The following is a 12,410-nucleotide window of genomic DNA, read 5'->3' as shown; positions in this document are numbered from 1 at the left end:
TGAGTCCTGGGCAGACAAAGAGCATGAAGCTAGAAGCAGGCCCAGTGGCTGTCAGGCAGGACATCTTTTGTACGTTCAAGAGCTGTTAGGTAGCAAATTGTGAAGTAGACGTGTTATTTCTCAGCGGCCTGCCGAACTCACCACAGGGCTCCATGACTGTGTGGGTTTGGACCACCGACCCCCCCACCCCCGCCACTAAATTAAATAGAGAATGACCAACTAACCCCTAATCAAAATTGGATTTGCCATAAATAACACATTCTATTTCTAAAAAGGATATTGGCTGAATATCCCCAAAATTGTTAATTATTATTTTGTTTTACTTAATTAATTTTAAAAAATCTATGGCAAATCTCCTTAGCACACAATCCAGTGAAGTAGAAAACCCAAAACATTTTAAAGCCATATTTCCCCTTTTATCCCTTGTCTGAGGTTATTTCTGAGTCCTGATGGTCACAGATTAAGAAAGTCTGTGGGTGGGTGACCCAGGTATCTTAGTCACCAATGACAGGACTATCCTCTCTGCAAGGGCTGAGGTGGCCCCACCCTGCCCCACTGTTAGAATTGATCAGCATGACACCGAGTGACCAAGAATGAAATTACCAACGCAAACCAGACGCCTGCTGTCAGTGATCTGTGTTCCACTTACACGGTGTGACATTTCTCTCTGTCTGTGAGGTCACATCTCCAAACTGCAGAGATTAAGGACATGTTCTTGAGGTGCCTGGGGAGTTCAGTCAGTTAAGCTTCCGACTCTTGATTTTGGCCCAGGTCATGATCTCGTGTTTGTGGGACTGAGCCCCGCGTTGGGCTCTGTGCTCACAGTGCAGAGCCTGCTTAGGATTCTCTCTCTCCCTACCTCTGTGTTCCTCCCCCTCCCTCCCTCTCAAAATAAATAAATATTTTTTTTAAAAAAGACTGTTCCTAGGGCCTCGTTTTAGCTTTTGGAAGCCTTCCATTTCCCATTTGAAAAACCAGCCCCTAATGTGGAATTAGTTTCTTACGCCAGAGGACACCATAGTCGAAGTTTGGGAACAAAGGGGAAAGTGTTATATAAACACTGAGTTCTGGGTTTTTTTGTTTTGTTTTGTTTTTCAAAAATCACTCCTGGGGTGCCTGGGTGACTCAGTTGGTTAAACCTTCGACTTCAGCTCAGGTCATGATCTCAAGTTCCGTGAGTTCGAGCTCTGTATCGGGCTCTGTGCTGAAAGCTCAGATCCTGGAGCCTGCTTCAGATTCTGTGTCTCCCTCTCTCTTTCTGCCCCTCCCCCACTCACGCTCTATCTCTCTCGGTCTCTCAAAAATGAATAAATATTAAATTTTAAAAAATTTTAAGTCACTTTCTCCTATGTTTTAATGGCGTGTGTTACATGGCAGTGGTTATAAAACAAAGTAAGTGAAACCAGATTTTTGAAAATTGAGAAAATTGTGCATGTGCCAAGCAGAGGGAAAAAAAAGAAACCAGTGTCAGTGCCCTCCTCAGGGTTGATTTTAGTCAAAACTCTTAAAATTGTAAGGAACAGGAGCCCATGCGTGCTGGTTCAAGGGAAGTTGGCAGGTGGTCAATGTCAAGGTACAGTGTGGCTCCTGGGCATTGCACTGGGGGGTTCTTAGAGAAGAGGGTCTCACGGAGCCAGGCTTGCTTTTGCCATCTGGGTGCCTCTGCTACATGCTGCCTCTCTTCCAGAGACTTCTTGGTTGACCATTCTGAGTGCCATGCCCTCACAGCCTCAGCTGGGCAAGGCCCTAAGACCTGAGGTTGCAACCAGCCTATTCGGCGTCCCTGCCCACCTTTGAGTTCCATTAGCTGTGGCCTGCGTGAGGAAGGGATGCGGTGGAAACACAGCCTGTGTCCCCTGGGATGTGGGTGGGATGGCTTGCCGCAAAAGGAATGGTAGGCGAGCAAGCGACGTGCCCCTGCGGCTCAGTATTTCATCCTCATTCCTCCCTTCTGTCCCCAGAAAGAGATGTCTGAAGACATTGGCCACAACGACAGCCATGCTCTGATTTCTGTTCAAGTCCACAACGCCACGTGTACGGTGAGGATTGCCGCCGTCACCAAAGGGGGAGTCGGGCCGTTCAGCGACCCAGTGAAAGTGAACATCCCTGCACACGGTGAGAGCCAGCTTCCAGATCGGCTGATAGAATGTGTCAGTCCTGGCAATGCAGAATGCCAGAGGGTACCCCGTGGGATGAGTATGTGGTTGAAGAATGAAAAACGAAGCCCAGAGGGAATTTCTGCAATGATAAAGATAGTTGATATGGTAACACACTTCATGGAGCACTGACACCCGTGAGGCCTCTCACTACCATTACTATTGATGGTACTGAGTTACTAGAAAGATCAGTCCTTTCAGAATATCAAATTTGACTTGACTTACTGAATTTAGTTTAGATAATGTATACGTGACTAAATGTTGGACAGTGGTAGTATGGCTAACCTTTAGGTCTGTGTAATGGGCGCTGTTCGTTTACGTGCCACTGTTTGTTTTCTGTGTTTTAAGCAGTACAGCTTACCATGTTATTATTCACTCAAGTCTGGGTGATATGTTTTATGATTGATCAGTACAGGACGTGAAGCGTTTCCTTACAGAAGCCGTCTTCCGCAGCGGTGGGCTCACTGAGCTAAACGCTCAGCCCTATATGCTGTCTTCAGCATGTTGTTGGAGTGGATCCTCTGACAAGGTGGCAAGGGGCACCCCTTGTGGCCCCAAATGCTGTACATGCTTCCATAGACCAGCACAGCCACCTTTGTTCTCACTCTCACTGCGGTGGGTTGTTTGATATTAAACTGCTGTCATAGACTCCCTGCACAGGCATTTATATCAGTGGGATTTTTGCATCTACAAGTTCTTGCCAGAGATGGTCTTTGGATCCATAGCAGACAGGACTTGTGAGTGGACCATTGGGTTCCTGTCTGTTTCAGTGACCCTCAAGCATGCTGAACTGCAGTCATATTAGTTCCTGCAGCCCTTGGCTCTGTGTCTAGAGAACATTAATCATCGGTGATGGCAAGCAAGGCGTGTCTACCTGGTAGAAGTTCAGAGACCATGAGATTCTGATGTTAAGGGCACAAGATAAAAAATTAGAGTTTAGCAAGATAGAGCTTTCATCCTTATACATAATAAACCTTCTGCCATTTTATAAAGCTGTGCTATACTGGCAGTCCTTGCTTTTTGCACAATCACAACATGTATACTTTTCAGCTACCACAGTTGGGTCAAGTATCACCGGTTCTCCAATGGCATGATCTGAATTTGAGTTACCGTCATGTATTTACTGTGAGTAATTGCATGAAGTGTAAACTTCGCTACCAGCGGTCCAGTCCACAAACCACTACGTAAATAACAGATGCTCATCATGCCTGTGACAAATCTTGTCACTTGTTTCAAAGTCTCTCGGTGGTTGGACGCTGCACTTCCATTTTTCAGATCACATGCACCTAGTAAGACCCATAGCTGCGTTGCCTCCTTATCTCCCAGGGACACAGCCCCATGACACTTTCAAAAAATAAGTAACTGAGGGGCATCTGGGTGGCTCAGTCGGTTCAGCATCCACCTCTTTATCTCAACTCAGGCTTTGATCTTAGGGTGGTGAGTTTAAGACCTGTGTTGGCCTCTATGCTGAGCATGAAGGCTACCCAATAAATCAATAGATAAAAGTAAGTAATTGAACGAGAGAGTTAGGGAACAAAGACCAAGTGCAGAAAAGAAAGGAAGAGTGATAGTGTTGGAACAAATTTGAATTGAATGTGGAGTAATGGAAGAAACAGCTGATATGGGTAGGCAGATATTGCCACCATTTGATAGATCCGCTATGCAGCCCGGGAACATGGTGAAGGTCACTCCCCACACAACTGAAGCTGGCCACACCCACAAGATGAAGATGGTCCAGAGGAAGTTACACCAGCAGCTTCACATAAAGGAACTCTCAGAGATAGCTCGCCACATTGAAAGCACAATTCTCAATATTTCTCAACATTTTTAAATTACAGAGTACCAGATAAATACTAGTTTTACCTTTCTTTTATAATTCCTTATATCTTCGTAACTGATGTGGAAAGCATCACTCATGGATTATTAAGATCACTTTGTATGGTCTCAGCTTGCACCACCAGAGAGAGGACCACCTGCGTATGGAGATCACAGAATAGAAAAGGACTGAGTTCTAGAGCTTTTAACTGTCTTCTTCCCTATTACAGCCAATGTTTCTTATGTATCTCAGATCCCAAAGAGATGTTTTCAGTTGGCTGTGTGGTATTTTACAGGTGGAGTAGATTTTGCCCCCATGTCCACCCCAGCACCTGGCAACACAGATCCTGTGCTCATCATCCTTGGCTGCTTTTGCGGATTCGTTTTGATTGGGTCAGTTTTATATATTTCTCTGGTCATCAGAAAAAGAGTCCAGGAGACGAAGTTTGGGTAAGTTTCTTAGTTTAAAACTTCCTGTCCCGTGGTGCCCTTAGTGATGCCTCTTGCACTGGCCCAGCTCCTCACATTGTACCTGGCTGGGTGCCCGCCTTATGTACATCCTGGGGACAGGCAGCTTCCTTACTTAGGCCAAAGCAGTGAACTCCAGCTTTGAAAGGGCTCATTCACGAAGAAGAGCATCAATAGGCATTCAGTACTCAAACTTGCTGGTTGTAAAATGAGGATTTTGTTAGAACTCTTAAAAATAATCCCAATTGTTAAAAAAAAAAAAAAAAAAAAAAAAGGAGAGGTTCTTCAGTCAGTTAAGTGACTGACTTTTGATTTCAGCCCAGGTCATGATTTTATGGTTCCTGAGTTTGAACCTCGCATCAGGCTCTGTGCTGACAGCATGGAGCCTGCTTGGGATTCTCTGTCTACCTCTCTCTGCTTCTCCTTTGTGTGTGCACTCGCTCTCTCTCTGAAAAACAAATAAATAAACATTTTAAAAAATGAAATGTATATGTAGATAAAAATACTAGAAGAAAATTCACCAAAGCATTAGCAAGTCCGGACAGTACAAGTGTGGATGATTCTGTGTTTTCGGTTTTTTTCCTTTTTTTTGTTTTCTGTATCTTACATATTTTTTCTAATAGAGAAAAGCTTTATATTTTCACATTCAAGTATAAAAGAGGCTTTGTTCTGAGTTTCTCTACATCTGACTTTTGTAACCAAACAGTAGTTAAATGTAAACAAAAATGGGAAGGGTTAAGGCCACCTGTGCTGGGAAGGCTGTGCGTGTAAATTGTTTCTGGAACTCCGTTTTCTCCTCCAGTCCCCCTGCAGTGCGTTTGGATTTCTGCGACATCCAGTTCGTCACTCATGGGGTTGAGCAAGTATTTTGTAAGAGGCTGGTTGTTGACAGCCTGGAGTAGGACAAAGTGATGGAAGGTGGGTGACTGTGTTTTGGTGGGAGCTGAGCAGACTGCATTCGTTGCCACATCTTAGGAATGTCCTGGAACATTCCACTCCCTCTAAAACTTTCCGCTGGCATGGAGAGGAAGCTTGAGAGTAGAGGCTTCCCTGCCCTTTATTTGTGTCCATCCTAGTCCTAAGGGTCAGTTACCTACAGTTCTTACTAACGCTATCCTTATAATCATTATATCTCAGTATGTAAATTCTGAGAATGGCTATTTTGAAGAAATGACAAAATCTGATCCAAATCCTGAACGTGTAGTTGACTGAAATGCATCCCAGAGTCTAGATGTGGTTTGTAGGCTCTGCAGAAGTTGTAAGAGTTGCACAGGAATACATATTGAGAGGCTTCTAGGCGATCGCCTGGGGTACAGTGGCGAACAAAAGCAGGGGTCCTTACAGTTCGTGGAGAATCCAGCAGTAATCACACAAGTGATTACACACAATATAAAATGGCAACTGTGTAAATCCTATATAAAGGGACATGTGTGAGAGTGTATTAACAAGAGAATTTGACTGAATTAAGTAAGTCAGGAAAGGTCTCCCTACAGAGGTGATACCTGAGCAAAAATCTGAAGAAAGAGCAGGTATGAATTAGGTGAAAAATAAAAGGAAGAGCATTACAGCCAGAGGGAGCAGTGCATACAAAGGCCCTGTGGTGGCAGGGAGCCTGGCATACAGAGGGGAAGGCACTGGACTGCAAGATATGACATCTGGGTTCTAGCATTAATTCTATCACTTGAATGTGGCACAGTTATTTTTCTCCCTTACCTTACTATATTCTTTGGAAGCAAGTCAACACACACAGCCCAGACTTACAGGGTGAGGAGTTACGCTGTCTACACCCCTCAGGGCACAGTATCCACAAAAACTATTTGGAATTCTCCTGCACAGATTTGTCTCTTCACCTCATTTAATTATTCAGTCATTCATATCAGTGTGGACTCCTGGATATTCACTTTATACTTTGGATTAGACTCCAGTGCTACTTTATTTTTTGGCTCAAATTGTTACAGCTTTGACCACTGGGAGCTTCTCAGTTGTTTTGTGCTCGCTCTCTCTTTGTTTTTTTAAATGTTTATTTTTGAAAGGGAAGGGCAGAGAGGAAGAGGGAGAGAGAGAATCCCAGGCAGGCTCCCCGTGGGGCTCAAACACTCCGGAACCATGAGATCATGACTAAAGCCAAAACCAAGAGTCGTCACTCAACCAACTGAGCCCCCCAGGTGCCCCCATGAGCTCTGTTCTCAACAGTCCTTGGACAGAGTTGTTTTGATAATGCCAAGTCAGCCTGAGACAGAGCTAAGGAAAGAAGTGCATTTCTCCCAGTGGAAAATGTCTTTCTTGTAAAAGAGGCCTTTCAACAGGTGGCGGCTTGGTTACATCCTTGTGCAATCGGCACCTTTGCTGATCGTGAGCTGTCTATTTGTATTCACCCAGGAGCGCCTTCGCAGAGGAGGATTCGGAATTAGTCGTCAGTTATATAGCAAAGAAGTCCTTCTGTCGGCGAGCCATTGAACTCACCCGTAAGTTACTTTTCACTCCTCTAAAGTTAAGAGCAAAGAAAGAACAAATTAGTTGATAGACTTCTAACGAAAAGTAAAGGAGTCAAAGAATGGATATTTTTAACATGCAAAATGTCTTCAGAAACCAGCAGGCAGATAGATAGTCAGCCATTGCCACGTGCTTCCCTTGCTGGCTGGTTTACTGGAAACCTGGAGGTGGACCTGAGGTAAAGAGGCCAGGGTTAGCTCCTAACACCAAGAAATGTGGAGGGAAAAAGGAACTCACCACAGTGATAGGAGAAGATGTGGTTAGAGGGCAGGGATTTAAAGAAAACAGCAAAGCAATTGACATAATCTCTGACTTTATTTCCTGCTTTTTTGTGGCAACGGACTCAGAACAATTTGCCAACATACTTTATAACAATTATGGTTTGAGTTTTGCTGAATCGGAGTGGAGCCTCTGGCTTAAAGAATGAGGATAAACAGACAGCTGCGTTCTTGAGTAATTCAGAAACCGTGTAGAAAGTATGTGCAAATATCAAATTCAAGCTTGGGATGTTTGCCAAAGCACCACCACCAAACCAGAGATAAGAATGATGGAACGCAGGGTGCCAAGAAACAAAACTTCACTCAGGGTGGAATGTTACGTTTCTAACAGACAAGTTTTGGCTTTTAGAGATCTGCTCTTGCATTTATTCTATTACTTTTTTTAATGTTTATTTATTTTTGAGAGGGAGAGAGACAGAGCAGGAGCAGGGGAGGGGCAGAGAGAGGGAGACGCAGAATCCAAAGCAGGCTCTGAGCTGTCACCACAGAGCTTGATGCGGGGCTTGCACCCACGAACTGTGAGATCATGACCTGAGCCAAAATCAGCCGCTTAACCGACTGAGCCACCCAGGTGCCCCTGTTCTTGCATTTAAAAAAATTCTCCGTTTAGACTAGTTTCTTTCCTTTATCAGAGGACTATTTGGATTAAAAACATTTTTTTTTCTCTAAGAGCTAACGTATCTTTCCTAATTACCCACGTTTGTTTTTTTTTCTTCAAAGGCTTTCCCATCCCTTAACTTTGGCACAAACTGCATCATCTGCCAAAATGTTATTGAATTGGTTAATTCCTCTTATTGATAATGCTTATCAATGCTGCATGTTGCCACCTTGTTATAGAAAATCTTCTCCTCTTCCCCCCCTCCCGCCCCCAATACTCAATTTGGCATGTTTTGTGTCATTATTAATGAGTTTCCAGATATAATCGGTAGCACGGGAGGAAACCTGTTCTCGATATTTCCTGTGGTTTCTGGGCCTCCTTTCCTGGCATAGGACGGGGGTGGGGTGGGGGGAACCCGATGGCTGTTTCGTATTCTACAGTTAGGGATCAAGTAGCAAGTACTCCACTAGAAAGCAAGGAAGTACCCACTGACTCTCTTCCTCCCTCCTTTAAATGAAGGGCAGCCCTGCCCGCCATGTGAATCTGACGGCCGGCTGCTGCTACCGCACCATCGGAAGAGAAATATGGTTCTGATTTTTATAAGCCTTCAGAATTAATCTTGCCCTGAAGGATTCATTTTACACAACGTTAATCATAGTAGCATCACTATGTGATGCTTTATTTGCAGACATTGTGTGGGAAGGGCCATGGGTACAAAAGGAAGAAAATGTTTACCTCTTTGATAGGACCATATGTATCATTTCAATTGTACTCAAATGAAAGGGCGCAAACTGGCAATGCTTACCCGTACTTCGTGACTTCCTTACAGTGCGCAGCTTGGGAGTCAGTGAGGAACTGCAGAATAAACTAGAAGATGTTGTGATCGACAGGAATCTATTAATTCTTGGAAAAATCCTGGGTGAAGGTAAGCAGTTCATTTCTTTTAGGATGTGAGGTTAGATGAAAGCAGTTTGCAGTGATGTCTGAAATGTGTATTTGTTATGTAAAATACCATTTTGTGACTTTAAGTTACAACACAAGTAGTTCTATTTTATAATTTACTACAATGAAAAAGTAAATGGTGGTTTTTGAGCCTCAGATTATGCATATGGAAAGGGCCTCTATGGTGCCTTACATGTACCATAGGTCCTTGGAAAATATTAATTCCCTTCCTTCATTTGAAAGGCAATCTATTGGTCAGTTTCCTATATGCTTTAAGTACCTCTAGTTCTAAGTTTACTGTTTGGAGCACCTTCCTAGTTAGTTCCCTAAGAACAAAAGTGAAAACACATATAGATTTTGTCAAATTCATGTTAGGATGAATGATAAAGGTATAAAGAATTTCTACTTTATAAGTTTCAGAAACATTTTCCATGTTGTTCTGTAAGTTTCTTGGATCAGTTATAATCCTTCATAAAACGATGAGCTGAGCCAAGCCTGAGCCAAGCTTGTGACAAGCAGGAGGCTAGCGCATGGCTTGTGTCCCCGGCTGGCGAGCGTGGGTGGCCCTGGCAGGCTCTGCCCGGCTGCGCGTGGGGGTCACTCTCCGGCCACCTAAAAACAGCAGCCCAGGAACTGTAGTGTTTTTATGGTCAGGAGAGATCTTGCAAACTCTATGGAGATGTTGTTTTACTTCACAGGAGAGTTTGGGTCTGTGATGGAAGGAAATCTTAAGCAGCAAGATGGGACCTCCCAGAAAGTGGCAGTGAAGACCATGAAGTGTGAGTTATCACGGATTAAACCCGTCGCTCTGGGGCTGGGCAGTTGCTTCAGCGATCTGGTGCTCTGAAAGGCCAGGGATGGGGTCCGTGTGTCGTGATCTCTGTCGCTGACCAGGCCATCCAGCGCACTGTGTGTTTACAGATGGAAAGTGAATGTAATGAGGTCCTCATATGTGCATTATACATTCTTTACCCTCGAGGCAGTTACATTTGTAATTTTCACCACACCTTCCTCTCTCTCTGTCTCCCACTCCCTCTTCCTCTCCCTCTCCAATCCCCTCTCCCTCTCCCCCATCTCCTCTCTTTCTCCCCTGTCTCCTCCCCTTCTCCCTCTCCCCTCTCTCTCATCTAGTAGAGCAAATGACTCCAAAGTAAGTATGAATTCCCTGAGACAGGGCTGATCTTACGGCAGCCTCTGACCCCAGGGGTTGGTCTGGCTGATCTGGCTAGCTTGGTGGGGTCACTTCCTCACTTGAGGATGCTTTTAATTCCTCAGGAAGTTGTGGGATGCCTGGAAGGTACATTTCCCAGAGAGAGGAGACCTATTCATTGGTCAAAGGCGTATGAAGAGCAGTGAGCTGTGATCACAGGCTGGGACCCCCAAGCCCGCTGGGAAGAGAGCTTGCAGCTGGGTCAGAAAGGGCCTTATAAGTCACCACAAGGAGTCTGCTTGTATCCCACACATTGCAGAGCCACTAGGAAGAGTCTTCAACAAATGAGGAACAAAAGCAGTTTTCATTCTAGAAAGTTCACTTTGGTGGCAGTGCAGAGCAAAATGAATTACAACGCTGTGAAAGGTAAAGGCAGGTGCTGGTTAGGACATTCTGGAATCCGTGCAGATGACTGTCTAGATAAGGGAGCCAGACTTAGGGACATGGCATCCTGTCCAAGTCAAATAGCTTAGAAGGGGGAAGATTGTGCTGGGTCTTTTCTATCAGCAAGTGTTGACCAGGCTGCAATGGCAGAACATGATAGCATGTGTCCTCCTGCCCTTCTCCAGGAAGTGCATTGCCAGGGCCTGGGCCCTGGACACGGGACTGTGTAAGTTTTTATTCTTCAGCTGAAGCTGGGCCCCATAAGACAGACCATGATCGTCTGGCATTTTATCTACAGCTGTTTTCACGTTTCCTATGAAGAGAGATAATTTGGTGCTTCGTTTGTTAATGTTTTCAACATTGCTTCCTCATTTACCCCTTGTATATATTCAGTATTATTTTTCATCAAGAAGTAAAATCGGCTTCTCCCTAAAATTTAAATTCAGTTTACTGGGCATTAAAACCTAAGTTAGATTACAAGCGCGTATTGAGACTTTTTAACCAGAACTGGAGACTGGAGTTTTAAGTCATGGTGAAAAGGAACTCTAATAACCTACAAGTCACATGGGCTGTTGTTTTCCGCCTTCTGAAGCTTTTTGTCTATAATAATGACCAAGAGTTAGGTAATACTGTGTGCCAAAGGACATTGCAGTCATTCTTGAATTGCATGAGAACAATAGGAAGAGGAAATCAGTGCAACTCGGAAGTTGGTTCAAGTATTATCCCCTGGAGGGTGCCTGGATGAGTCAGTGCATCTGACTCTTGGTTTCAGCTCAGGTCATGATTTCATGGTTCGTGGGTTCGAGCCCTATGTCGGGCTTAGTGCTGACAGCATGGAGCCTGCTGGGGATTCTCTCTCTCTCTCTCTCTCTCTACACCTCCATTGCCCGTTCGCTCTCTCTTTTTCAAAAAAAAATAAACATTTAAAAAACAGGTTATTATCCCTTGGAAACCAGGACATCCTGATGTTAGAGTACTCATTGGAGCTGAACCCAGTACAGGATCAAGTTTGTGTACTCAGCCACATCAGCACCATCCCTGTCCCTTGCATTATTTTATTTGAACCTCACAATGGTCCCTGTGAAGGCTCCTTCCATTGTCCCCATTTACTATGTGGAAGGTTTAGGGGACCTTGTAAAAGGAGCTGGACCTGGACTCTCTTTTCTCTCTGGCCTTGGCTGTGCTCTTCTTTGACTTAATTAGAATAACTTGCGGGGCACGTGGGTGGCTCAGTAAGTTAAGCATCTGACTTCAGATCAGGTCACCATCTCGCGGTTCATGAGTTTGAGTCCCACATTGGGCTGTGTGCTGACAGCATGGAGCCTAGAGTCTGCTTTGATTCTGTGTCTCCCTTTCTCTCTGCCCCTCCCCTGTTCACACTGCCTCTCTCTCTCTCTCTCAAAAATAAATATTTAAAAAAATTTTTAAAAGGGTAACTTGCATATGAATTGCATCTGTGCCAATTTTCAAAAATTGAAAGGCTGGTCTCTGGCCCCTGCATCCCAGGCTTATCTGTCTTTACCTTGGGTCTTGCCCCCTCGGGGGAGGAGTGTGCAGGCAGACCCTACCCTTCTGTTCCACCCACCTAGTTGTCTGAGAAAAGGAATTAACTGACAGCAAAGGTGGCGACATTTTGCAGATCTATATATTTTTAAAATGTTTCTTAAATTTGCCTTAATAGGAAGATTAATGTATACAAAGCCCAGAGAATGTACAGACACTATGCCACATGCTCTCATCTGAGATTTCAGTCCAAACTTACACCCTATTAGATACTGGAGCGCTGATGCATGTACCCCAGTGTTTATAGCAGCACTTTCAACAATAGCCAGATCATGGAAAGAGCCTAAATGTCCATCACCTGATGAGTGGATCAAGAAGATGTGGTTTATATATACAGTGGAGTGTTACATGGCAATGAGAAAGAACGAAATATGGCCATTTGTAGCAAAGTGGATGGACCTCAAGGGTGTCATGCTAAGTGAAATAAGTCAGGCGGAGAAGGACAGATACCATATGTTTGCACTCATATGCGGATCAAGAGAAACTTAACAGAGGACCATAGT

The 12,410-nt window shown here is 44.4% G+C and overlaps 1 protein-coding gene across 2 annotated transcripts in view; it reads left to right on the top strand.

Annotated features, from left to right (window-relative positions):
• Positions 1–12,410, top strand: part of MERTK (MER proto-oncogene, tyrosine kinase) — a 102,948-nt gene that overhangs the window by 66,425 nt on the left and 24,113 nt on the right. For both annotated transcript variants that reach the window (XR_003907949.1, XM_029937816.1), the window contains exons 9-13: positions 1,962–2,115; positions 4,268–4,421; positions 6,819–6,904; positions 8,638–8,733; positions 9,449–9,529. Coding sequence is in view for 1 of the 2 variants with exons in the window: in XM_029937816.1 (XP_029793676.1) it covers positions 1,962–2,115; positions 4,268–4,421; positions 6,819–6,904; positions 8,638–8,733; positions 9,449–9,529 (571 nt within the window). In the remaining variant the exon portion in view is untranslated. The remainder of the gene's footprint in view (positions 1–1,961; positions 2,116–4,267; positions 4,422–6,818; positions 6,905–8,637; positions 8,734–9,448; positions 9,530–12,410) is intronic.

Source organism: Suricata suricatta, chromosome 4, assembly GCF_006229205.1.
Source record: "Suricata suricatta isolate VVHF042 chromosome 4, meerkat_22Aug2017_6uvM2_HiC, whole genome shotgun sequence".
NCBI lineage: Eukaryota > Metazoa > Chordata > Mammalia > Carnivora > Herpestidae > Suricata > Suricata suricatta.
This window is presented reverse-complemented; position numbering and strand designations above follow the sequence as displayed.